General features: G+C 48.4%; 2 protein-coding genes across 9 annotated transcripts in view; one reads left to right on the top strand and one right to left on the bottom strand.

Moving 5' to 3' along the window:
* The first annotated feature begins 476 nt into the window (after window positions 1–476).
* Window positions 477–18,044, top strand: mphosph8 (M-phase phosphoprotein 8). 2 transcript variants are annotated; one of them, XM_088645427.1, is made up of 15 exons: window positions 477–784; window positions 3,390–3,536; window positions 4,542–4,682; window positions 7,272–8,414; window positions 9,195–9,303; window positions 9,707–10,039; window positions 10,381–10,503; window positions 10,621–10,709; window positions 11,028–11,168; window positions 11,672–11,758; window positions 12,671–12,825; window positions 13,331–13,482; window positions 14,056–14,186; window positions 14,867–14,950; window positions 15,064–18,044. In XM_088645427.1, exons 1-15 carry the CDS (start codon window positions 674–676, stop codon window positions 15,103–15,105), a joined length of 2,988 nt encoding a protein of 995 aa, XP_088501553.1. In that variant the 5' UTR covers window positions 477–673; the 3' UTR covers window positions 15,106–18,044. The 2 variants fall into 2 exon arrangements, with proteins under 2 accessions (XP_088501553.1, XP_088501562.1); XM_088645436.1 differs by lacking the exon at window positions 4,542–4,682 and having other exon boundaries at window positions 478–784.
* Window positions 18,045–18,930: 886 nt separating this feature from the next.
* The window catches only part of pspc1 (paraspeckle component 1), a 50,889-nt gene continuing 47,530 nt past the window's right edge, over window positions 18,931–22,289 (bottom strand). The window contains exons 10-13 of one of the 7 annotated variants that reach the window (XR_015941212.1): window positions 21,903–22,098; window positions 21,437–21,450; window positions 19,303–19,355; window positions 18,931–18,985 (exon numbers count right to left, since the gene is read on the bottom strand). Coding sequence is in view for 2 of the 7 variants with exons in the window: in XM_088645494.1 (XP_088501620.1) it covers window positions 22,086–22,098 (13 nt within the window). In the remaining 5 variants the exon portion in view is untranslated. Of the gene's footprint in view, window positions 19,356–20,077; window positions 22,099–22,289 lie in introns of those variants that run through there. The other 6 variants (XR_015941211.1, XR_015941209.1, XR_015941210.1 and 3 more) reach the window with 6 other exon arrangements.

Genomic DNA, 22,289 nt, shown 5'->3' with positions numbered 1-22,289 from the left:
TGTCGTTTAAAATGTTTCATTCCCTACTGACCCAATATTTTGGGTGTTTATTCGCTTCACAATGAATTGCACTAATTTATATATACGTGTGTGTGTGTGCGCGCCAGAACGCAAAGCAAAGGCTGGTTTCTCCCGGAATCCCCACTCTGTCTCAGAACGAGCTTTGCGAATCCTCTGCGAAAACAAAACTCAGCAAAACCTGCCCGATCTCAGCCGGGAGGGTTTGGAAACTTCCGTGATCTGTGCTCGACTCGGGGTTTCACGAGAGCACCCCACGCGCCACCCCCAGGGGCGCAGCTCGCGCTACACTGCGACAGCGGGGTCCGCGAGCTGCCCCGCGATTGGTCGAGGCGTCCGGCCGCCGCCGATTCCCGCCTACTTTCTCATCTCCTTGTCTGATAGGCCACCCAGCGGCGTCATTCATCGCCATGCGCGCTACCATTGGTTATCTGCCGCCCATAATTCCCCGCCCCCCCTGCGGCGCGGCCGTCCCGCCCCCTGAGGGCCAGAGGCTCGAGTTGGTCGCGGCTGGGGGGCAGGCCTGGCGGTCGGCTGTGGCGCAGACGTGCGGCGGCCGCGCAAGTTCATTGAAAAAGAAGGGAAGAAGACGAGCAAGAACAACGAGGAGGAGGCGAGGAAAAGAAACAGGGAGGCGAGGAAGGCGGCGGGAGAGATGGCTGAGCACTCGGCGGGGGCGGCCGAGCGGTCGGAGCCCGGCGACGGCGGGCAGGAGGAGGGGGACGTGTTCGAGGTGGAGCAGATCATCGACATGAGGACCTCCAAGGTGAGCCCGGAGCCCGGCCCGGAGCCCGGGGCGGCCCGGCGTCCGTGTCTGGGAGCCCGCAGCCAGGCGGAGCTGGGGCTCCAAGGCCCGTACCGCAGGGGTCACTTCCCGGGCTCTGTCCTGCCTGGAGAGAGAGAGAGAGTCTTCGTCTCTCTGTTTATAGGTTGTTGTTTATTTATTCCCTCCTGTTGTCGTCGTCGTGGCTGTGGTGGTTGTTGTGGTTTTCCCCGCTGTGCATGCAGCCGTCCCCGGGTTTTGAAGAGTTAATCGGTGAACTGGGATGTGTCACACGTTAATACTGCGGCGGCCCGGGTCAGGGCAGGCGACAGAGAGGACTCCTCGGTCAGCCGGGTGGCTGTGAGAGCGGACCGCTGGGGGCGGGGGGGTTGATTTTTGCCCCGCAGTTTGGATTGCCGTCACGTTTGGATTTATGCTTCGTCAGTCTGTCGGTCCTTCCCGTGTCTTGACCGGTGTCCAGTGCCGAGCCCCTATCACACACACACACACATATATAAACCCGCCGCTCATTTTCCCAAGCGCACAGTCCAGACGAGCTGTAGTCAACGGCCCTGCTGCTCTACGCGACGTGTTTTGTACAGTATGCGTTTGTCACTTGGGGGGGGTCAAATTCGTTTTAATGTCTTCGGCTCGGTAAGACCACTAATACTTATAGGGCGGCTTCCTGTTAAACTTGACACCCGGGCAGAAGAGGGACGTTCATGGGGTTTTAAAAGTCCCTGAACCCCGAAGAGTGAAAGATGGCGAGTTTTATTTTTGAACCCACCCCAGTGCAGGGCAAAGCCCCCTGCTTGCTTTTAAAGGGTGGAGCCGACAGGAAGACCGGAGAGCCGGAGTCTCCCCGCTCTTCGGAGTGGGTGCTGAAGGGTTGTGCCCGTTCCTGGCCACCTGCTTCGGCCTCCCCACCACCTGCTGCTTCGGCGATGCCTTCGCCACCCCTCTCCAGATGACCGAGTGTCTTACAGTGCCGCTGCTGCTGCCAGGGCTACAGGTTTCCCCTGCAATCCACCCCAGTCGGTTTCAATGCGTAAATAGTATTGCAATCCCAGGAGAACCCGCAGGGAGTGAGGTTTCCTCTGGAGCAAGTTCGCTCACAACGGACCTTTGCCCGCCAGGTGGTGCGTCTCGGGGCTCTGCAGCCGATGGAAGTTCTGCCCTATTCTGAGTCTCCAGCCCAGTACTCTTTCAGTTGGCACGGTGTGGGAGACTGTTGTTGTCCCTCGCATTGTAGCCTGGCGCGTGTTTTCCCTCGCTCTCCGCGGTGCACGGTGTTTCCTTATTTTTATCTTCTGCAGTGCAGTGTTCTTTAGTATACAGCCCCGCTGAGCCCTGCTCGACCCTAGATCGCCGAGGGTGCTGGGACACTGACACGGCCTCTGGGCGGACGAGTCGTCCTCGCCGGCGTGGACGGGGAGGGCCGTGGCCACACCTGCCGTGCTCTGTGCCAGGGAGCCCGGGGGGCCCTTCTCTTTGTGTCTGGGCTCGGGCCCCTGGGAAGAAGTGTCGGGGTGTGCCTCCGAGTGCAGCAGCCGCTAATCTGGAGGGGTTCCTGTTGCCAAGGCAGGCTGCGCCGACGCACTCTGCGCGTGGCAGATGGCTGCGGATGCCTTGGGGAGTTGGGGGGGGGTGTTTTGAAGCCTGGGTGGCGAGAAGAGACCCCCAGGACCGCGGGAGCTGGTGGAGCAGAGAGGTTAGCAGGGCCTGTGGCGGCGCTGGGCCTGAGCTACAGCCGGGGAGTCTGGCAGCGAGCCAGTCTTCGCCCCGCCCCGCCTTTCCGAGCTCGTCTGCCCTCGGCAGATGAGGCGCTTGCACCTCTGAGGTCCTGTCTGCCGAGTCCCAGAAGCCCTTATAATCCGCTGGGGGGGGGGGGGGGGGGCTCTCTCGCTGAGCTGAGGCTGCAGTGAGAGAGCGGGGCTGTGTGTGGCAAGCACTCTGTGTAAAAAAAACAAAACAAAACGTGAACCCTACAGTTAGGCTTCATGTTTTTAAAGAAACCTTCCTGAGAGCTGCTCAGGTCTAGAGAGAGCCCCTATAGTAGTGAGATCAGAGTACCGGAGGGCCCCTGCAGTTCTGATCTGCCCTCGTGGTCTCTTTCAGAGGGCGGCGACTGACCGCACTCCTCCATCCCTTCGATGTGGATATAAATAGGAAGGATGAGCACAGAAGAAAACCTCCCAACAAGAGGAGGCCCTTCAGCCCATTTTGCAGTTAAAAGCCGATTAATCAAAAGGTCCTGTCCATACCTTTCTTGAAAGAAGCCGGGGTATCAGCCAGCTGTGTTGCTGGAGCAGTCTTATTCGGCATCCCACCCTTCTGTTTCATAAAGATGTCTCCTCTCGTTTGTCAGTGCACTTCCTTCCACAGTTTTTTTTTTTCCCCCGTGCGTGCTCTCTTGCCGACGTGGTCGCATTCGTGCGATAACACCTTGGTTTGATCTGTTGTAATGAAGGTGCTCGGGGACCTTGATGTGGCGTTGGTGAGTGTCCTGTGGCGTATGTCAAGAGAATGTCAAGTGGCCCTGGTCCCCAGGGAGGAGTGCGCGGCGAGGGCTTCATCCGGCTGACCCGCCTCTGTTCCCGCGCGGTAGGGGGAGGTCCTGTACCGAGTGCGCTGGAAGGGCTACTCCTCCGGAGACGACACCTGGGAGCCCGAGTCTCACCTGGAGGACTGCGACGAGGTGCTGCAGACCTTCAAGAGGAAGCTGGGTGAAAATAAAGCAAAGAAGGACAATATGGTAAGGAAGAGTTCTTTTTTTTTTTTTCCCCCTCAATGCATGTAGGGTCTTTAAAAAAGTGACATAATTATCAAGGCTACTTGACATTTTCCCAATGGGTAAACAACAAAATCACACCTTCTCCTCTCTGTGGAGCTGTCTCAGACTGGGACAAATGATGGGATTTAAATGGCAATATGTACAAGAAGGTTATAGCCAGTTATTCACTGGTGATCTTATTCATTTTTGGGTGCAAGCTTAATGGCAGCTGCACCTGACCTCTGTATAGCCATACAAGAGAGTGTGTGGAGCAATTTCAAGCAAATTCCCAGATTGCTCACAGGCCTTAGAAATGCTTCAGAAGGTGAGTTATGCTCTGCAATAATGAATAATGCAACGTTGCTTATTCAGACCTCAAACCAACGTTTGGCTTTGGGTGGAAAATCGCAGTGGGCACCGTCTTAGCCTTTTTTATCCTGTTGGGTATGATGTCAGCCATGCTCATTTTGACAGCTCAAGGTTTGAATCTCGGAAACAAAAGTTAAGTCAAGCAAGTTACTGTGCCTGTGACTAACGTTTTCTCTCTTTTTTTCATGTCGCACTTCAGTGAATTTTCTCCCCCTTCTGTAGGAATTAGAATCCAGGGATGGCGCGCAGGTTGGTGTGGTTTGTGCTGCAGATCTGGTTATTTAAACTCCGCAGCGGAGAGCAGCACGGAGGCACTTGTCATGTTAACCCAGAAAGATCAGGGGTCTTGTGCATCAGGGCCCATGAGCCTGTGCATAGTGGAAAGGCACCAGTGACTGTGGACAGCTGGTCTAAAGCAGAACTCTGTAACCTGAGCAGCTCGGGAGGGGTGGTAGGTCAGCCGCGCCCCAAAGCTTACATGCTGTTATCTCGTGGAGATAGTGAGGTTCTCTGCTGCCAGCTCCTGCTCTGGAAGCCTGGGTTCTGTCTCGCTGAAAGCTGAAGCGCCAGTCGAGAAGCGGCGCCGTTCTAATCCTTCTCACATCTTGGAAAATGCAGGTGGAGGGTGCACAGGTGGAGAGAACGCAGGCAGTAAGCTGTAGTACAGTGCAGGAATGGGCACCCGAGGTCAGTATTGGAGCTGATGAGGAGCAGGTGGCAGTGGCAGCCAGTGGGGCTCAGACGGACACGTCGCAGGAGGTAAGGGAAGCCCTGGGAGCGCAGGAGGAGCCGGTACTTGTTCTAGAGGGGTAGAAGGAGGTGCGCCAATGTGGGCATGTGGACCCCACCCATAGTGCCCTCGGGACCTCAGAGCCGTTGAAATGAAAAGGGCAGATGTGTAGAAAGTCTAACCTTTCTCTGCATACCTTTTTCCTGGACACTCGTACCCGTGGACAGAATGAAATGCCTGGGAGGGGGTGTAAGACGCACTATGTGTGGCTGGAATCCTGCCCAGTGCCTTTTGTCCCTTGCCGGGTTTAGCATTCTTCTCCTGGTACTCTGCACGAGTTTCAGACCAGCTCCGGTCTGGGCCCGATCCTGTTCGTTTTTTTCTGTAATTTTGAGAATCGCCATTTTTTTTTTGTTTTTGTTTTTTTGTTTGTTTTTTACACATGGATTTAATGTAGCCTACGGTGTCCCGTGGCCCATCACAGGGGTTGTGGCCTGACAGGATGAGAGCGTAGGCAGACTCTCGGGCCGCTTGCCCTTCAGCCCCGTTGCGGGAAGCGCAGCCCCTTGCCACAGCTCGGCTCCAGCTGGAGAGCAGCACCACGTGCCTGCAAGAGCCCTGAGGGCCCTGGAGACTGTCCCCCCCAGCCCCCCCTCCCCCCGCCTCCGTCAGCGCTCAGAGACGTGACCCAGGCACCAACCACGTGCCTGTGCCAGCTCAGGCACCTGGGAGCCCTCTGCGGTGGATTTGTTTTTTACCTTGTTGCTGTCCCTAATGGAAATGGCTAACTGCTTGCTACAAAAAGTACCTTCAGTACCTGTTAAAATGACATAATGTACTGCTGAAGAAATGAGGTTAGAACGTTGCACCGAAAGCGAAATGACAAATCCGAGCTGTTGCAACAAGTGAGAAGGTCAAAACGGCGCAGGAATTGAATGGTAGTGCAGAGTCACACCCTGCTTTTGAGCACAAATGGGCACTGAGATTATAAATATGGCAAAGTACATGAAGTGATGAGCTTGGTTGCGTTCAGTTAGTACCAGTACAGTCCTTGGTGACTACTACAGCTCCAGGTGCTTCTCAGATGGGAGCCTGGCTGCACAATGGACAGACTTCTGTTCATGTTGTTGCTGATGGTAGTTGGAATAGAATGGTAGATGTGTGCCTCCAGGTAGAGTCTGTTTGTAATAGTTTTTTTCTACTGTGTCTGTTAGGGCTCCAAGCTTAACTGTGGTCCCACTTTCTGATGCAAATGCAAGGCAAAAGTTTGTCCAGGCTAGTTCTTTGTTCATCAAAGGAAAACGTTTCAGAGAAACTGGCAAAGAATGCTGATGCCTGGCATTGTATTTGTCTTCCTAAATTGCAGGTTTTTCAGCTAGCCACCTCTTGCTTCCCGCTGATTGCCTTTGCTGACCTACTAATAAGGACCATTCGATCCATAGATTTTCTCATAGAATTCGTGATGAAGTGTTGGACCCGTCACTGTTAGTTCTGCTGCAACATTCGATTTTAGTTAGACTTCTGCAAACAGCTGTTTCTCCTAAACATTTAGAGACGCTTATGATTTGTCCTGGATAGTTTTTTGACAACTGCATCCAATGCCTTAAACAGGGTCTAAAAAACACTGGTATATCATGTACTAAATTATTAATATTAAAACATATACGTGCCCAAAGGACTTTATGGACAGTGCTAATTATTGAGCTATATTGTCTGCCCGGTACGATAGCAAGTATTTCTGCTGTCATATATGAAGTAGGTTATTAAACACTTTATCTGCAGGTCCCCTTTAGATAGTTTAGTCTTTTCCTGTTCCTGTTGGTTTATTACAGTTTCTTTTTTAAAAGTGTCCTGACCTTACTGCTAACCAAATTGAACTCTATTCTATCCCTTTCCACTGGTTTCCTGTAGTTGGTATCAGTTTTTTTGTCTGTTCATTAGTATCTGTATATTTACTTTGTCCCATTTATGCATCATGGCTGACATACCTAAGGCAGAGGAGTGTTTGCCCACTTAATGGCTTTATATTTAGTTTAAATATAATTTAATGACTTCATCTGAAAATTAAATGAAAAGAACATTTTATTTGAAGGAATGAGTTTTATTTAACCAGTTACTGCTATTATTGATTGTCCTCAGTGTTTAGTATGAAATTAGCACTTGACACTGGATCTAAGGTTTTGCACTTCACTACCTTAGAAACCTGATAAGTTTTCAGTGAAAGGCCTTCCTTCCCAAATGGGACAGAAAAAAATCCCAGGCCTGCACGAGTGTTCAAAGACGCTTATGTTTATAAACAGTGTTTTCGCTGTAGTTTCTGGAACACGGTGAATAAGACATTACTCATTCTGCAGGGAAGTTTCTACCTTCCAAAAACCGCAGCTGGAGAAAAGATATTTATCTAAGCCAGCCAGTGCTTATGATTTTGAGAGAAGAAATTCAACCTTTGTCAAACTTGGACTTAAATTGAGGCCGAGAACAATCCTTTTTGGTTTAAGAGCAGATATATACTTGTTGGCCTTTGGTATTTGGGAGATTCATGCTAAACTTGGGTGGGGAAAGAGCTGGAGGAACTACAACAGATTCATGACGCCTTTATGGTCTTTTTCTCTCTTTAGAAGCTTCCCATGAAGAGCGACCTGTTTGATGCGGACTCGGAGAGCGAGGGAGACAGGAAGGAATCCCCTTCAAGGAAGGTGAAGAAGAAAAAGAAGGTGAAGGAAGGATACAGTGCCGCAGACGGTCAGAGGAAAGACAAGAAGGAGAAGAAGAGCAGGTCCGATCAAGCGGCCGGGCCCGAGGGTAAGGACTCCGAGGAGGGAGACAGCGAATCGGCAGCCTCCGTGGCTGACGCTGGGAAGCCATCAAAGGCCAAGAAGAGAGCTGTGGAGCCGGCGGAGGAGCTGAAGGCCAACAAGAGGCAGAAGAAAGAAGAATCCAAAGGTCTTGCAAAGCACAGGAAGGACCCCGGCAAGAGCAAGAAGAAGCATAAGGGCTCCAAGGAGCACAGGAGTGACGCGGAGAAGCAGCCGGACTCCGCGGAGGACTCCCCTCGGGAAGACGCTGCCGAGCCCCAGGCCGAGCCGATGAGCGTGCCGACTGAAGGAAGCGGCGCAGAAAGCGTCGCGCCCAGCTCCTCGGAGAAGACCCCTCTCCCGACGCAAGGCGACGCGGACCCCTGCTCCGAGCAGGGACCCCCAGAGCAGAAAGCCGCCTGCAAGAAAACCAAGGCGCAGCAGCCGGGGGAGACTAAAGTGAAAGCCCTGCTAGTGAAGGAGCCCGCTCAGGAGAAGAGGAGTGGGAGGCCGGAGGGCCAGCTACAGAGGAAGGAGAGTACCCACGCCAAGCTCAAGAATCTGCTTCTGGCCAACAGGCCACCGGACTCGGCGGCCAAGGCTCACAAAGCCCCGAAGAGCGCGGCGGAGGACGAGCCGGGGTTCCTCTCCTCGGACTCCAACGAGGGGGGCAGCTCGGTGAAGAAGAAAGGCAAAGGCAAAGCCCGGGACGCCTCGCCCAGGGCCCCCAGCAGGGCCAAGCTGGACGAGGCCAAGCTGGATCCTCCCTCGGGCTCGGGGGCCGCGGGGAAGGGGAGAGACGCCGGCAAGCCCGCGAGGCCCGAGGAGCCGATGGAGTCCCCCAACCTGTTCGAGAAGTTTCTGTTGACGTGCGAGGCGAAGGACAGGATGCCCAGGAGGCTGAGTAGCCACACGCCCAGCTCCGCCGTGGAAGACAAAGCGGACCAAACGAAGATTTCCCCCAAGGTGTGCCGATCTTCTCGTGCCTTTGCGTGTCGTCGGCTAGCTCTGTTCAGATGTTCGTACCTCGCGTTTGGTGAACCAAGGTTTTCTTCAGCTGCCAAAGAAACAAAGTTCATATTTTTTAAGAAATGACCAATTTCACTTTTTCTGACTCATTTTCTGCATGAATTTACATTTCGCTACGTTCCTACGATGAGAACAAAGCACTTGTTCCACATGTGGTTTGTTGCATTGCTCTGCTCGAGTTGGGGTCGGAAGTGAAGTTAATTCATGTTGTGGTTCTCGCTGGCTGGTCAAGTGATGACCTGCTCTTGGTGGGAGGGAAGGAGTTTTTGGTTGGAGGTGCTCGGTCACCCCTCCTTGCCAGAATAACGCATGTACTGCATCCTTGAAAACCTGAGCAGGCGCAAGTGTAGGTCCCTTCCACACACCATGAATGCGATTCTTAGGAGAGCACTGTGGGACAGGGCTCCCGTCAGTCTTTTAGAACCTGTGGGACAGCTAAACCAGATGCTTGCAGAGGCCCAGTAAGTCATCTGGGGGCCCCTAATGTATTGCTAGCAAGTATGTAAAACATCTTTCCCAAAGGGAGGATATGCATACAATCGTGTGATTACTTAATTAAATGTTCCAAGATGGGGTGTAAACGTTATATCTTCCGCTGACGTACATCTAAGTAATGAGCTAGAAAACGCCATATTGTAATATTTAGTTTCTGTAGATAAAAGCAAAACGCGGAACAGTCTTTTACCTGTGAGCGATTGTTTTGTTTTTTTCACGTAGCCCCCAGGTAAGCCAGAGAAGAAGATGAAGCCCGTGAAGGAAGTCCCTGTTCAGAGACCAGAGCCAGAGAAGGTGGAGAAGACCAGGAAAGAGTCCAAGATTGTAGAGTGTAAGCAAAGGTTATATAAAATATTAAAGCCCGGGAGATAATTTGGGCATGCTGGGATTTGCCCATTGTAGTCTTTTCAATTTAGCATTTTTGTTTTCCCATTTTCTTTGTCCTGAATTCCCCCCTTAACTTGGTTTCCCTGGACATGACTTGCCAACTAAAGCGCAGGACTAATGCTTATTATCAGCATGTCATGAAAGAGGTGTAATCGGTGTCCCTGCTGAACGTTTGATGTCCTTAAGCACAGTAATAAAACAGCATGATTCACTATTCGCTGTAGTGAGTTGTACCGCCGGACAGGTTCGAAGGGGACTCTTGCGATGAGTGGTCCCTGTGCACACCTCTGCTGGTGACCAGTGTGAGGCCTAACCAATGGTCTGCCTCCCTGGCAACGTCTTCCCAGGCGCCCCAGCGGTGCGAGACAGCTTCGACGTGGATCAGAGCCCCTCGGGCGAGGCGGAGGAGCGGCCCGACCGGGCGGACGAGCCTCCGGAGCCGTGGGAGAAGAGGCCGGAGGACCGCAAGGAGCGGGCGGGCGACGCGCGGGACCGCTGGGAGAGGAGGCCGGAGGCGGTGGCGTCCCCGGAGCCGGGGGACGAGGTGGTGGGCAGGTGGAGCTCCGGCGTCCAGAGGGAGCGCAGGAGGAGGCGGGAGGACAGCGAGCCTCGGCTCTACATCGCCTGCGACGAGAGCCACGACGCGCAGGACCCCCTCGCTCATGCGGACAAGGGCCCAGGTAGCGCCGCTGACCGCCCTGACCGCTGACCACACTGAGCTGCGAAGCCTCTCGCGTGCCCGTCTGGGGACGGTGGGCGCGGACATGTTTCTGTGGCACGGTGTTGTCCGTCTCCTCGAGCGACTCTTTTTACACGGTGCAGTCATGTGACGATCACACCAGGGGACACTGGTTAGCATGGGGTTTGCAGGGATTGCGTTTTCCCCTTTATTTTGACCCTTTTGCTTTAGAATCTTGCGGTTCGGTTTTTAAATTACGAGACCCTTGTTGGCAAGCGAGGTTGTTTTCTGCGACATGAATCCTGTGACGTATCGATATGTATTTTTCCACTTTTGTTACAGACAGAGGTCAGCCTGTTCTAAATCTGGGTATGGACCTTAAACTTGACTGGATGACCGTGGAAGACTTCCAGAAACATCTGAATGGGCAAGATGACATCCTCTCGGCTGCGACTATATCATCCAGTGAGTGACGGCGACGGATTCAGGATATTGCATGTCCTGCTTGGAAGAAAAAGCATCTGCTTTGCTGTTAACTTTTTACAGATGGATACCGATTTATTTTCTCTTCTGCTCTTTAAGGTGAACTTCGGGAGTCCGTGAAAAGTGGAGATTACTTGACCGTGAAACTTGCCCTGAATTCTAAAGAGGATTATAATTTGGATCAGGAGGTACTTGTTTTAATTTAGGGGGGGAGTTAGCAATGATGTGCGTACACAAGTTTGTGAGTTCACTGGAATGAGTGAGTGGTCTTGTTGTTGTCTCATGTTTAAAATGGGAGTGGGGGGGAGGAGGGGAGCTTGATTTATTGCAAGTCAACTCTCCCACATTGTTAACTGTAGCAAAGTCCAGGCACTTCAGAAGTCTACGGAAATCAAGACTTTGATACATGAGTGCTCTGGCTGTTGGCGTGCGCTCCTAGCCTTGCTTCAGTGTGAAACCCTGCCGAGCTCACCGTGTGCCGCGCGGCGCGGCGCTGTGCTCCCCAGGACTCCAGCGGCATGTCCCTGGCGATGCTGGCCGCTGCGGGGGGACAGGACGACATCCTGCGGCTGCTCATCACGAAGGGCGTGAAGCTGAACGCCCGGCAGAAGGCCGGCACCACTGCGCTCATGCACGCGGCCGAGAAGGTATGCTGTCTTGCTTCTGACCCCGTACGGGTTCCTCGCAAACAGGGAGAGGAGACGGCTTCTCTGCCGCCAGCTCAGGCATCCGATGGGCACTAAGACTGCCCGCTCATGCCTTGAGAGCTGGGGGTCGCCGTGTAGGATGCTGAGATAACGATATTCATGTGGCTCTTCCGTCAGTCTTGTGACATGTGCATGACCTTCCAATTTCATGCACTGTAAAATATCTGAACTTCTGTCCCGTGCAGCTGTGATTCAGTCATTTGATCGGTCTTGCTAATGTTCTACTGCACATTGAGTTGCACACGTAGCATGTCTGTAGGCGTGTATACAAAGCTATTCTAAATAGCATTTGCTTTTTTCCCCCCCAGTATTAAACTATTTTTAACATGTAAGAATACATTTTTCTGAAATGAATGACTTGGATATGCTCGGGAAGGTATATTGTACCTGGATTTGATACTCCATTCAGTTCTTTTCATTTCCTTTTGATTTTTTGAAATCAGAATTTTTTGCCGACGGTGGCGATTCTTCTGGAGGCTGGGGCCTACGTCAATGCGCAGCAGTCCAGCGGGGAGACCGCTCTCATGAAGGTGAACTGGAGGGGTTGTCTCGCTTCTTTTAGAAGTCAATTCTCACAAAACAAGGGTTCTACATGTTATTTGACTCGCCAGTTGTGTGATGTACTAAACTTGCAGTGAAATTCTAATCCCGAATGCAGTCATTAGGGACTGCCCTTTTCTAAAGAACGCACACGTGTAACAGCTTGTCTGTAAAGGTTTATTCCCTGCTGGAAAGAGAAGAAAGAAAACCACGTTTCGGCTGTAGAGCCTTCTCCCATAGCTTGTTTGTTGTGAACTTGTTAGTAAATAAAGGTGCACCACCAATTGGTAGCATTATCAGAATGGCTATTGATATTGTAAAATTGCGCACTTGGCAGCTTGTAGGGAATCTGTTATGTGTAATGTATACCAGCATTTGTTTAAATGTCCTACTACACATCATGTGTTTTTTATTCTCTTTTTGATTATGCAGAGACGGGGAGATGAGATTTTGTTAGTGGTTTTGATGTGGATATTTTTGTAAATTGGCGAACGCAACAAACCTCATTATTGTAATTACTGTTGTTTTCTACAGAGCAGCCCTGGGTACAATTAATTTTAAATTTTGAAGCCTGTCTTCAAAATTTTAAGTATAGCCCTTCAGCTTTTCAGATTGCATTGAGATCTACAAAATGAACATGAATTCATAAATAGGAATCTGTTGTAGTATAAAAACAGCAGGAATTGATTTTCATAGGTTCCTGAAAGTTTAAATGAAGGTGAATATGTAATCATAAGGTACTGGTATTAGCCAGCAAAACTTTAGCTGGTAAACTCTTTAGCTTGTGAAAGGTACTTAATTTTCCTGGTAAACTGGAGCTGCTGTACACTACTGGATATTTCTGTGTGCGGCTAGACTCCAGCTTAATCACAATGTTATATCCCGGATTTAATTTTTTTCAGGCATGCAGGAAGGGGAATGCTGAGATTGTGCGTCTCCTTCTGGAGTATGGGGCCGACTGCAACATCCTGTCCAAACACCAGAACAGCGCACTGCATTTCGCCAAGCTCAGCAATAACGTCCTGGTGTACGACTTGATCAAGTCCCACATGGACACGTGAGTGCTTCCTGTCCTGTCTCTTTCGCTGGGGCGTGTGGTGCTTTTGTCATCGCCTCGGTGGAACTTGGGGTGCACTCTGTATCAAGCCTATGGCATAGCAAGGCAGAACTTGGTCCTAGAAAAGGATGTTGGGGGGTGATGGTAGTGGAGAAAAACGGTTGTTTATGGCGGATTCTCAAATTTAAGATAATCATGTGGCGTTAGAAGTAGTTTACAATGGCAAATGAATTAAAATGCATGAGAACATGGATATTTTGAGATGGCTTCATTAAGTAAGTTTCTATTTTGTTGGTGAGCTTGAAAAACCTTCTTGAAAAACTGCCCAGCTGATGCAGCTCCTCTGGCCGTTGGCTTGTGTTGCCGTGTCCGGCAGGAAATGCCACAAAGGACTTACTGAGTGCGCTACTCGTGTCGCATGCCCGGGCCTTCTCACAATCGTGTACACAAAAGGCAAGCACAGCTAGCGTGCTCGGGGTAAGAGAGGTGTGCTGTGTGTGCCCAGGCTGTCGAGTGTGGCGGAGGACACCATCCGGGATTACTTCGAGACCCGCCTGGCTCTGCTGGAGCCCGTGTTCCCCTTAGCCTGCCACAGACTCTGTGAGGGGCCGGACTTTTCCCTGGAGTTCAACTACAAATCCCACAGTCCAACTGAAGGTACGGAGAGAAAGCTTTCAATACACGTGCGTAATGCTGTTTTGGTTAAATTAATCGCATGTAAATAACTAGGTGATGCAAATCTAAGACTTGTATTGGGGATTTAAAAAAAAAAACCCTGTTTCCCGCCAGACGTGCAGTTCTGTCTCGGTGTCTCCATGCCTGGCGGCGGGGGCTGTCCTCCGCCTGCGTCTCTGCAGGTTCTCACCTTGGCGTGACTCGGGGAGCAGTGGCGCGGCGGTGGTGTTGTGGGTAGTGCCGCAGCGCCTGATTCCGGATTCTTGCGTGGAGTTTGTGTGGAATTTGTTACTCGTCCAGTGTCCACCCACCTTTCAGAGGCATGCCGGCTGGGCAGCTTGGCGTTTCGTGTGTGTGTGTGTGTGTGTCCCAGCCAGGGCGCACCTTCTGCTTTATCCTTTTGGAATAGTCTTCGGGATGCTGCGACCTTTACTGGGAATAAGCAGCCTTCTGGTGATGAACTCCGAGAGGTCAAAGATCTCGGGAAAAGTCTGAGACCATAGAATTGTCTTGGGAAGTGCTTGAACCTGAAGTGTTGCATTTTTTCCTTTTCAGGGTCTGGGATTCTCCTGTTCATATTCCACGCAAATTTCTTTGGTGGCAACGAGATCACAGCGAGGCTGTGTGGGCCCTGTAGTGTACAAGCAGTGGTTCTCAATGATAAGTTCCAGCTGCCTGTATTTCTGGTAAGCATAGCGTTCTCCTCATTTACACAGGACCATGAAGGAAAATTGAAGTGGTTCCAAGCTCTTGTGATGCAATCCTCAACAGGTCAGGTGTGGCCTTGCTGTCAAGGTTGTAGTGCTTCCAGTTTTCTTGTGCAAAACGAGTCTTGACATAAGTCACTTGTGCATAACGTTTTGTAATTGAATTGCTGTCTTACCTCCCATAGTGAGCAACTGGCTTATGGTGCACACTTTTCTGTGGTTGTGCAATTCATCATAAAAACTAATCCTTCATTTGTTCTGAAATGTGGAAGGACTATTGTGGTAAAGGAGTAAGATGCTAGGCTAGAAGGTCCATTCTTTTACAGTTCACATTCATTTTCTGGATATCCTGCTAATCAGGTTTGCAATGAATGGACCTTCTTGGATATAATTGATTAGGAATGTCCTTTCCAGACAAAAGAGCACTGGAACCTCTGCAACATTGCTCTCATCACTTTTGGAAAGTCTTATTGGAGTGGATGGTTTGCTTAAAAATGTGCAATATTGCGATGGAGACCTACCCCTGACTTTAGTATTTTGGAGATATTTTTTTGGGGGTGTTTTCAGTGAAATCTTAAACCCGCAATGACTGATCAGCTAAAATGCAAATCTGGGTGAAAGAATGATAACGCTTTTTTTCCCCTCCATCTGTCTTCTAGGACAGCCATTTCATTTACTCCTTCAGCCCTGTGCAAGGAATGAATAAACTCTTTATAAGGCTGTGTGAAGCTCCAACAGCAAAGGTAAGAGCCAGGCTTCGTTTTAAGATGGGAATGTTTCATATTGCAGTGATTTAAGTGCTGCACATAGGAATTTAGTCTCCTGACTGAAGACGACATTATTTTTTCTATTTCAGGTTAAGCTTTTAATTAGCGCATATAGAGTGCAGCTGCAGTAAGGAAGAGAAAGCTCCATGTTTGCTCTATGGAAGAACCGGACCTCCACCGGCTGCTGACTGCGAAGAGAGGGGGGGACATTTCCACACCCCGGGTGTCTGAAGGCTCGGAGCCAGCGGTTTGCTTCTCAGAAGACGAGATTAAAGTAACAGGAAATGCATGGGGAGGGTTAATTTAATTTCCAAGGCCAGTAGAGCGCTCTTCCCGAATGTTAACCGCTTTCAGGAGACGGGCTGTGATCTGGCGATGTGGGTCCAGCGCTGGTGCCAGCTCTGTACATAGGTTTGGTCTGAGGGGTCTGGAGTGTCTCGAGGGGCTCGGGGAGCTTGTCGGGAGTGGGTCAGCAGCGGGGTCTCGTGCGCCGGCGTGGGAGAGGCGAGGGCGGGGGGTGTTCTGCACCGACAGCCCGCGGGGGGCTTCCGATCCCTGAATCATTCGTTTCCGGACCAAGCCGTTAATCCGCCCCACGCCATTTTACAACAAATATTTTCTCTGCAGAGAGACCTTCTGAGTTTTGCCTTTTATGGATGTTTATTTATTTTTTGTTCGTCATTCAGCAAGTGCATTGATAGAGGCGGGGGGGGTGGGGGGTGGAGAGCTGCCTCAAGGGCCACAGCTCGCTCTCCAGACAGGGGAATGGGCGAGGAGGCGCGTCCTTCATATAACCATTTCTTTGGGGCGAAATGTTTTACAAGAGCAGCATGACCAAGCAAGATTTAATCCTGTGTCCAGGGGTCTGTGTAAGGTGACCTGAAGGTCCCAGTTTGTTCAGGAGCTCGTTGGGTTAAAGAGTAACGATTCTCCAGGCAGAAGTGATTGACCTGTTGGTTAAAATGCAATATGAAGCTGCCGTCTTCTATTACGATTACAGTTTAATTGAACAGGTGTTGTTACAGCTGCAGCCTCTCTCTATGGCTGTTATTCACAAAACCTTAGACCTTAAGAGTCCAAGTTGTAGCTTCCTGGGGGATTAGTTGAAATCTTTCAGTAAATTACTATAATATTTATTTCCCATGTTTCTATGGATGGAAGTGTTTTCCTAATTTTACATTTGAGGTTGTCATCTTAATGTGGGGGAAGTATGCTTCCCCAAGAGCTTTTTTGTTTAAATTGCACTGTGAGCAGAATTGATCATTTATCGCCAAATTACCATTAAAATCCCTGCGGAAGCTATGTCCTACAAACTTCAGTGTCATTTTTATGCAGTACCCAGGTCTAAAGATCTGTTGCACATTTATCTGCAATACTTTTGTTTGCAGAACAAAAACTTGTAAACATGCGGTTCAGCCCGTCTGGCGGGCGATTAATCCAAAGCTCTAACCCTGCCTTCTCGTCAGACGGCCGCACCAGCAGGGCATGCTGGGGGCTTGTTCCAGGCTGCGTGACCATTTGTGTGACAGTTGAGAGCAGTGGGGGATTCGCGTTTCTCTCTCTGAAGAGATCAAGGTACTTGCAAAGCAGGATCTTTGTTTTTGTGTTTTGTGCCCAACTGGGCTATACGTGTTCTAGTAAGAGGTAATTATGTGCATTTTTATTTGAACGGTTAAGTCTGGTCTTGCCTAACTTTTATAAAATCAGCACAATAACTTTTTGCATCTGTCTGAATTGGAGTTAAATTAAAGCAGCGCTAGACCATTTTAAACTCGCATGCTTGTCTGTTGAATGCTCTCTGGACAATTGTACAAAAAATAAAAAAAATCGTGTTGAGATCGAAGGGTGGCATTTTCCACAGACTTGGAAGCCGTTCTGTTTTAACATTTATTCCTAGATGTTCAGTTAGTCTCTTTTGTCCCTGAATACTATGTTGTAAAATGTCTGCATTGCAGACCCCTTTTTGCAGCTATTTTAAAGCTTCTGGGTCTGACTTGCAGACGTCATTGTGGCCCAGTTCATACCCGACAGGAAAGCAAGCATTCCTGCATAGTCCAGATTGAATACAGAATGTTTAGGTAGAGCATCCGTCTTGGAAAACAGAACATGATCATTAAACTAATGATTTGTAAGTACTTTTCCTGGGCTTTATTTTGTCAGAAGTATTTGACTTCTTATTTCTATCTGCGTATCATGGGTTATAGTTATGCTCCACGAAGCTTAATTTTATCTACTGCAAATTATGGCTTTAGTAGGAATGTTTCATTTCAGATTTTTCAGTAACTACGCTTACCTGTTAGGGCTGTTATTGACTGAATTTAGGAGGGAACTTTAAGCATATTTTCAGGTTACTGCTTTAAGACTCCTAAAATTTAAAGAATACACACGAGTTTCATTACATTTAAAGTTTGTTCCTGTACATCTCCTTTGTGAAGTGATGCTGCGTGTCCTCATGGACACTGGTTGTGCAGTAAGCCAAGTGCCTTCTTGATCAGGGGAGTGAAGAAAGGACAGCATGGTAATATCCATTTAATGAATTTAGCTGTAAGCACTGTGCAGCAGAGACTAACGATTCTGGGGTGTATGAGCTTTGGCAGCAGGAAACTGTGGGTCATCCCAAACATGTAAAATCAAACCAAACTTTGGGGGGGGAAACCTCTCAAATCACACTACACATTTTAAGTAGTGTTAATGTATTCATACAGGTAAACATTTGTTAGTTTCAAAGATCCAATATTTAACAATCTTCTTTCAAAGAATTTAAGAGACCTGCTGCTATCCTTGAATTGTCACTGCTTTATACGAGTGATTTCCACCTTTGGTGCTTGTTGAAACACCTTCATCCCTTCAGGCTTTTTTGTTTTGCTACTTCTGCCTTTTCACTGTGACCTGGGTACAGTCAATCTTTTTCTTTTGGAATTATAAAGTTTGAAGTGGCTCATGTTTCCTTTTACGTTGCAATGGCTGTCCACTTCATTTTTGCAAATATAAAAATGTATTTAAGCTATTACCAACCTTACAAAATGCTGGTTTATGTTTTTGCATTAAAAATAATGCATCTTTATAAAAATATGGCCTGTTGTGTTTTTGAACACCTGAAACATCTGAGGTATTAAGATGAGCTGAAGCCTTATGTCCCTTTTCTGTTCTGTCATTTGCTTCAGTACAATTATGATAAAGGACAGGTGGCCTTCTCCAGCCATTTACACTTGGCATTTATCCATTTTTCCCTAAGAGTGCTTTTTTGCCAATTACAACAGACCAAGCAGTGACTTGACTCCCCAAATGCATGTAAAAAAAAATGAAGGACAGCATGCTGAATTGTTTAACATTTTAAGCAAATCTGTTATAAATTCTAAAATTGGCTTATGGTGCATTTGCTTTGGAAATGGGCTGTGCCTTATTCAAAGTTAATCTTGGTCTCTTCAGAATGTTTAGTCTCTAGACTCTAGAAGTGGTTTTCAGGTGACTGAAATCTGCAATTGGATGTTTAAATATAGGCCTCATTAACTATTGTGTATACCTTTAGAGACCGTCTTAACAAGGGAGAGTTCCCCAATACAGATAATGTGCAAGAAAATGAGAATTCTTTAGTTGTATGCATGTTAATCTCCTTTAGTGTGTGCAAGGACCTTTCCAATGGAAAAGCACACCTTATACACAGATTCTAATAACTAACATTGCAGCAGGAGTGGCTGGGCTACCAGACCCATTACTGGAGTGGTGTGGGTTCAGATCCAGGTAAGACCAATTTTGTTGAACAAGTGGAAACAAGCCACCTCCAAAGGAATTAATAATAAAATGCATCTTATGCTCATAGTACTGTTCAAAAACATGACAGAAGTGGACTTTAGCTGCTACATCATTTATGATGAAGGCAACAACTTCACAAAAACAGAATAAAAGCTCTTAAAAACAACTGGCAGATGGTAAACTTAAAAAAAGACACCAGATGGTTCAGCATTTCAACTTTATTAGATGTGGCAAGCCATTCATATTTAACTGGATATTCTGCAACACACAAAAAAAATACAAGTGCAGTCATTTCAGTTCCTCATGATTGGCAGGGAAGGGAGAGACTTAACATCCACATCCTACAAGAATCTGAGAAAACACGAAGTATAGCAAGAGGAAAATGTGAGGACATAAGTGACTGATTTTGGCATATACAGCTGCAAAAAAGAGGTAACATGGTGGTGCAGTGGCTGGCTTTGCAGCCTTACAGCACTGTGGCACCACTATCTGTGTGGAGCCTGCATGTTCCCTCTGACCCTGGTGCGAGTGTGTGCCCTTTGAGAGAGCGGTGTCCCAGCCAGGGTGTATCCTACCTTGTGCCTGTGGCTTGCTGGGGTGGGCTCGTTCTCGTGCTCGTTCTAGAAGACTGAGTGATTATATAACAAAATGTCAGGCTAAACTAGTACACCGCTGCGTACAGCACAAATGCATATGATTCATATTGACTACACAACCCTGAGTGTTCCAAATGTTGTTCAATTACAATACCGGCAACACAGGTTTTTGTACAGTGCCTTGCAAAACTATATGGCCAGCAGCCATATCACCCTGCAACTCACAACTGGCAACCCACTGAAGCTAAGCAGGTGTGAGCCTGGTCAGTACCTGGATGGGAGACCTCCTGGGAAAAACTAAGGTTGCTGCTGGAAGAGGTGTTAGTGGGGCCAGCAGGGGGCGCTCACCCTGCAGTCCATGTGGGTCCTAATGCCCCAGTATAGTGACGGGGACACTATACTGTAAACAGGCGCCGTCCTTCGGATGAGACATAAAACCGAGGTCCTGACTCTCTGTGGTCATTAAAAATCCCAGGGCGCTTCTCGAAAAGAGTAGGGGTGTAACCCCGGTGTCCTGGCCAAATTTCCAATTGGCCCTTACTAATCATGGCCTCCTAATAATCCCCCTCTATGAATTGGCTACATTACTCTGCTCTCCTCCCCACTGATAGCTGATGTGTGGTGAGCGTTCTGGCGCACTATGGCTGCCGTCGCATCATCCAGGTGGATGCTGCACATTGGTGGTGGTGGAGGGGAGTCCCCATTACCTGTAAAGCGCTTTGAGTGGAGTGTCCAGAAAAGCGCTATATAAGTGTAAGCAATTATTATTATTATTATTCAAACCCTTATCTATGGTGTCACATTTTGTTAAATAAAATAACTTTTTAAATATTTAATTCCTGGCCAAATTTCCCATTGGCCTTTACCAATCATGGCCTCCTAATTATCCCCCTCTCTGAACTGGCCTCATCACTCTGCTCTGCTCCCCAATCAGATTATCCCCTAAGATCTGTCAGGACTTTGCTCCATGTTCCCTTCAGTCCTGACAAGATTCCCAGTCGCTGCTGATGAGTGTCAGAAACCGAACATACTGCTGCCACAACCCTGCTGGACAGTAGGAGTGGTACTGACTGCGTGTTGCACGAGGCTGGATTTGTATCAGATGTAACTCTGGAAAAAGTCCAAATTTAGAATTGTTTGACCACAAAAGAAAAGTGTCACAAGTTTGCAGCATAACGTGTTGCACACCCAGTGCAGGATATGCAATATGGGTTATTCAGAACCATTTAACCCCCTTTGTGGAGAGCCCAGGGTGTAGCTGACCCATTGACACTATCCCTGGGCCCTCAAGGTTTAGTCCTGGCCTTGAGACTTAGCGTGGGCGGCCTGATCTGAGTGTCTGAGTGGTATGAAGCATGTTCCATTTCTGGATACTAGAGTAGACTGCTCACAGGGATTTTCAGAGACTTCAGAAATGTTTGTACTCTTATACTGATCTGTGCTTTTCAATAAGTTTCTCCCTGTCTTGCTTTAAAAGCTCCCTAGTCATCATGGTTGACTCTTCACCACCTGACCAAGACCCCTCATAGATAGAGGTGTATTTATTCTGAAATCATGAGGACCACAGACAGATGCCACTTTGTTTCAATACATATCAGGACTTACTCATTTCTCTTTCATATTAATCATCCATTTACTTCTTTCTCTCCTTTGCTTTGAATACTTGGAGGAAGTTATATCAAATATTTCTGCTTCAAAAAGTAATGACTGAAAGTTTTAAAGCTTTAAAGAAAATGTGAAAATTATGCAAGGCTCTATCTACTTTTGTAAGGCACTGTATGAAAGACAAACAGTGATTTCAGAAAAAGTCTTTCAGCATTGGGACATTTTCAATGAGACATGGTATCTATTTTTGGTGCCCAACATATTTATTCCACCTCAAGCACCATCCTGTTGCAATTTAAATTATTAGCACAAGGGTAACGGCTTACCTTCAGAGTCCTGGAAGCTGATACACAAAACGAAAGGCTGATAAAAAATACAAAACTACCCCTGTAGCTCAGCTTTATATTCTCAAATTTCAGTTTTAAACTTACATACTAAAAGTCTTACACTTGGTGTCTAACTTTCACGATGTATCCATTTACTTACAAAATATGAAGAAGATTTTCACCTGAATACTTGAGCCTACAAACGAGAAAATATAAAGATTACAAATTAAAACATGGAACAAAATGCATACTATTTATGTATTTCAATTCATCAGGGGGTTTGGCTGTGGAAAAGCCTATAGCTAGGGAGTGATATTCTCAGCCACGATTCACTTTCACTTGAAAAATATCCGCTCTGTAGAGATGCGTCTACACCTACAGCTGCGCAGCGTGGAAAACTTTTGAGGACACCCATGAGTCCCAGGTTCCCTCGCTGCAAACCTGCGGCTCAAGACGCTGTCTAATTGTGTTACAGAAGCGTTATGTTCTCCTGCACCTCAGACTGTCATCGGTTCAATCACTATTGCGGTGCAGTCACGTTTCAACAATGGAAAACAATGCCGTCACTGGAGCAGGAAACTGAGCCCGCTCAAGTCCGGGTGTGTAAAACGTTTAGAATGTTTAATTTTATAACAGGATTGTACCCACCCGACCTGGGCGTGCTGGCTGGGTCTGTCCGCTCTGTCCACAGCAGCGTGGGCCCCCGTGGGGAGAAAGCTGGTACGCAGTGTGCTGTGCCCCTCACAGGGGCAGGGGTCAGCGCCGTGCAGAGCTGACGCTGGCGCTCAGCTGGCCTGCGCTGTTGCCCAACAGCTGGATCGCAACACAATTTCACAGCGAGCGCCTGCAGCAGGCAAAAGGAGTTTCACTAGTGGTAATAAATGAGGCGGATGGAACTGTGCTGGTATATTCATCTCCATGTACAGGATCTAAGCCAAACCAGACAAATAATGCAAAAAAAAAAAGCATTTATATTATCGAATGCTATATAAAAAGTGTAAGTGGCACATTATGGTCAAACTTGTTACAGATGAA

Source organism: Lepisosteus platostomus, chromosome 2 (genome assembly GCF_059453375.1).
Source record: "Lepisosteus platostomus isolate fLepPlt1 chromosome 2, fLepPlt1.hap1, whole genome shotgun sequence".
NCBI lineage: Eukaryota > Metazoa > Chordata > Actinopteri > Semionotiformes > Lepisosteidae > Lepisosteus > Lepisosteus platostomus.
This window is presented reverse-complemented; position numbering and strand designations above follow the sequence as displayed.

Excerpts from the sequence above, each read along its gene's own strand:
- mphosph8 (XM_088645427.1), top strand. The coding sequence starts at position 674 with ATGGCTGAGCACTCGGCGGGGGCGGCCGAGCGGTCGGAGCCCGGCGAC. Across the intron at positions 4,683-7,271 it reads AGACGGACACGTCGCAGGAG|AAGCTTCCCATGAAGAGCGA; the intron begins GTAAGGGAAGCC and ends TTCTCTCTTTAG. Across the intron at positions 12,826-13,330 it reads ATCAAGTCCCACATGGACAC|GCTGTCGAGTGTGGCGGAGG; the intron begins GTGAGTGCTTCC and ends GTGTGTGCCCAG.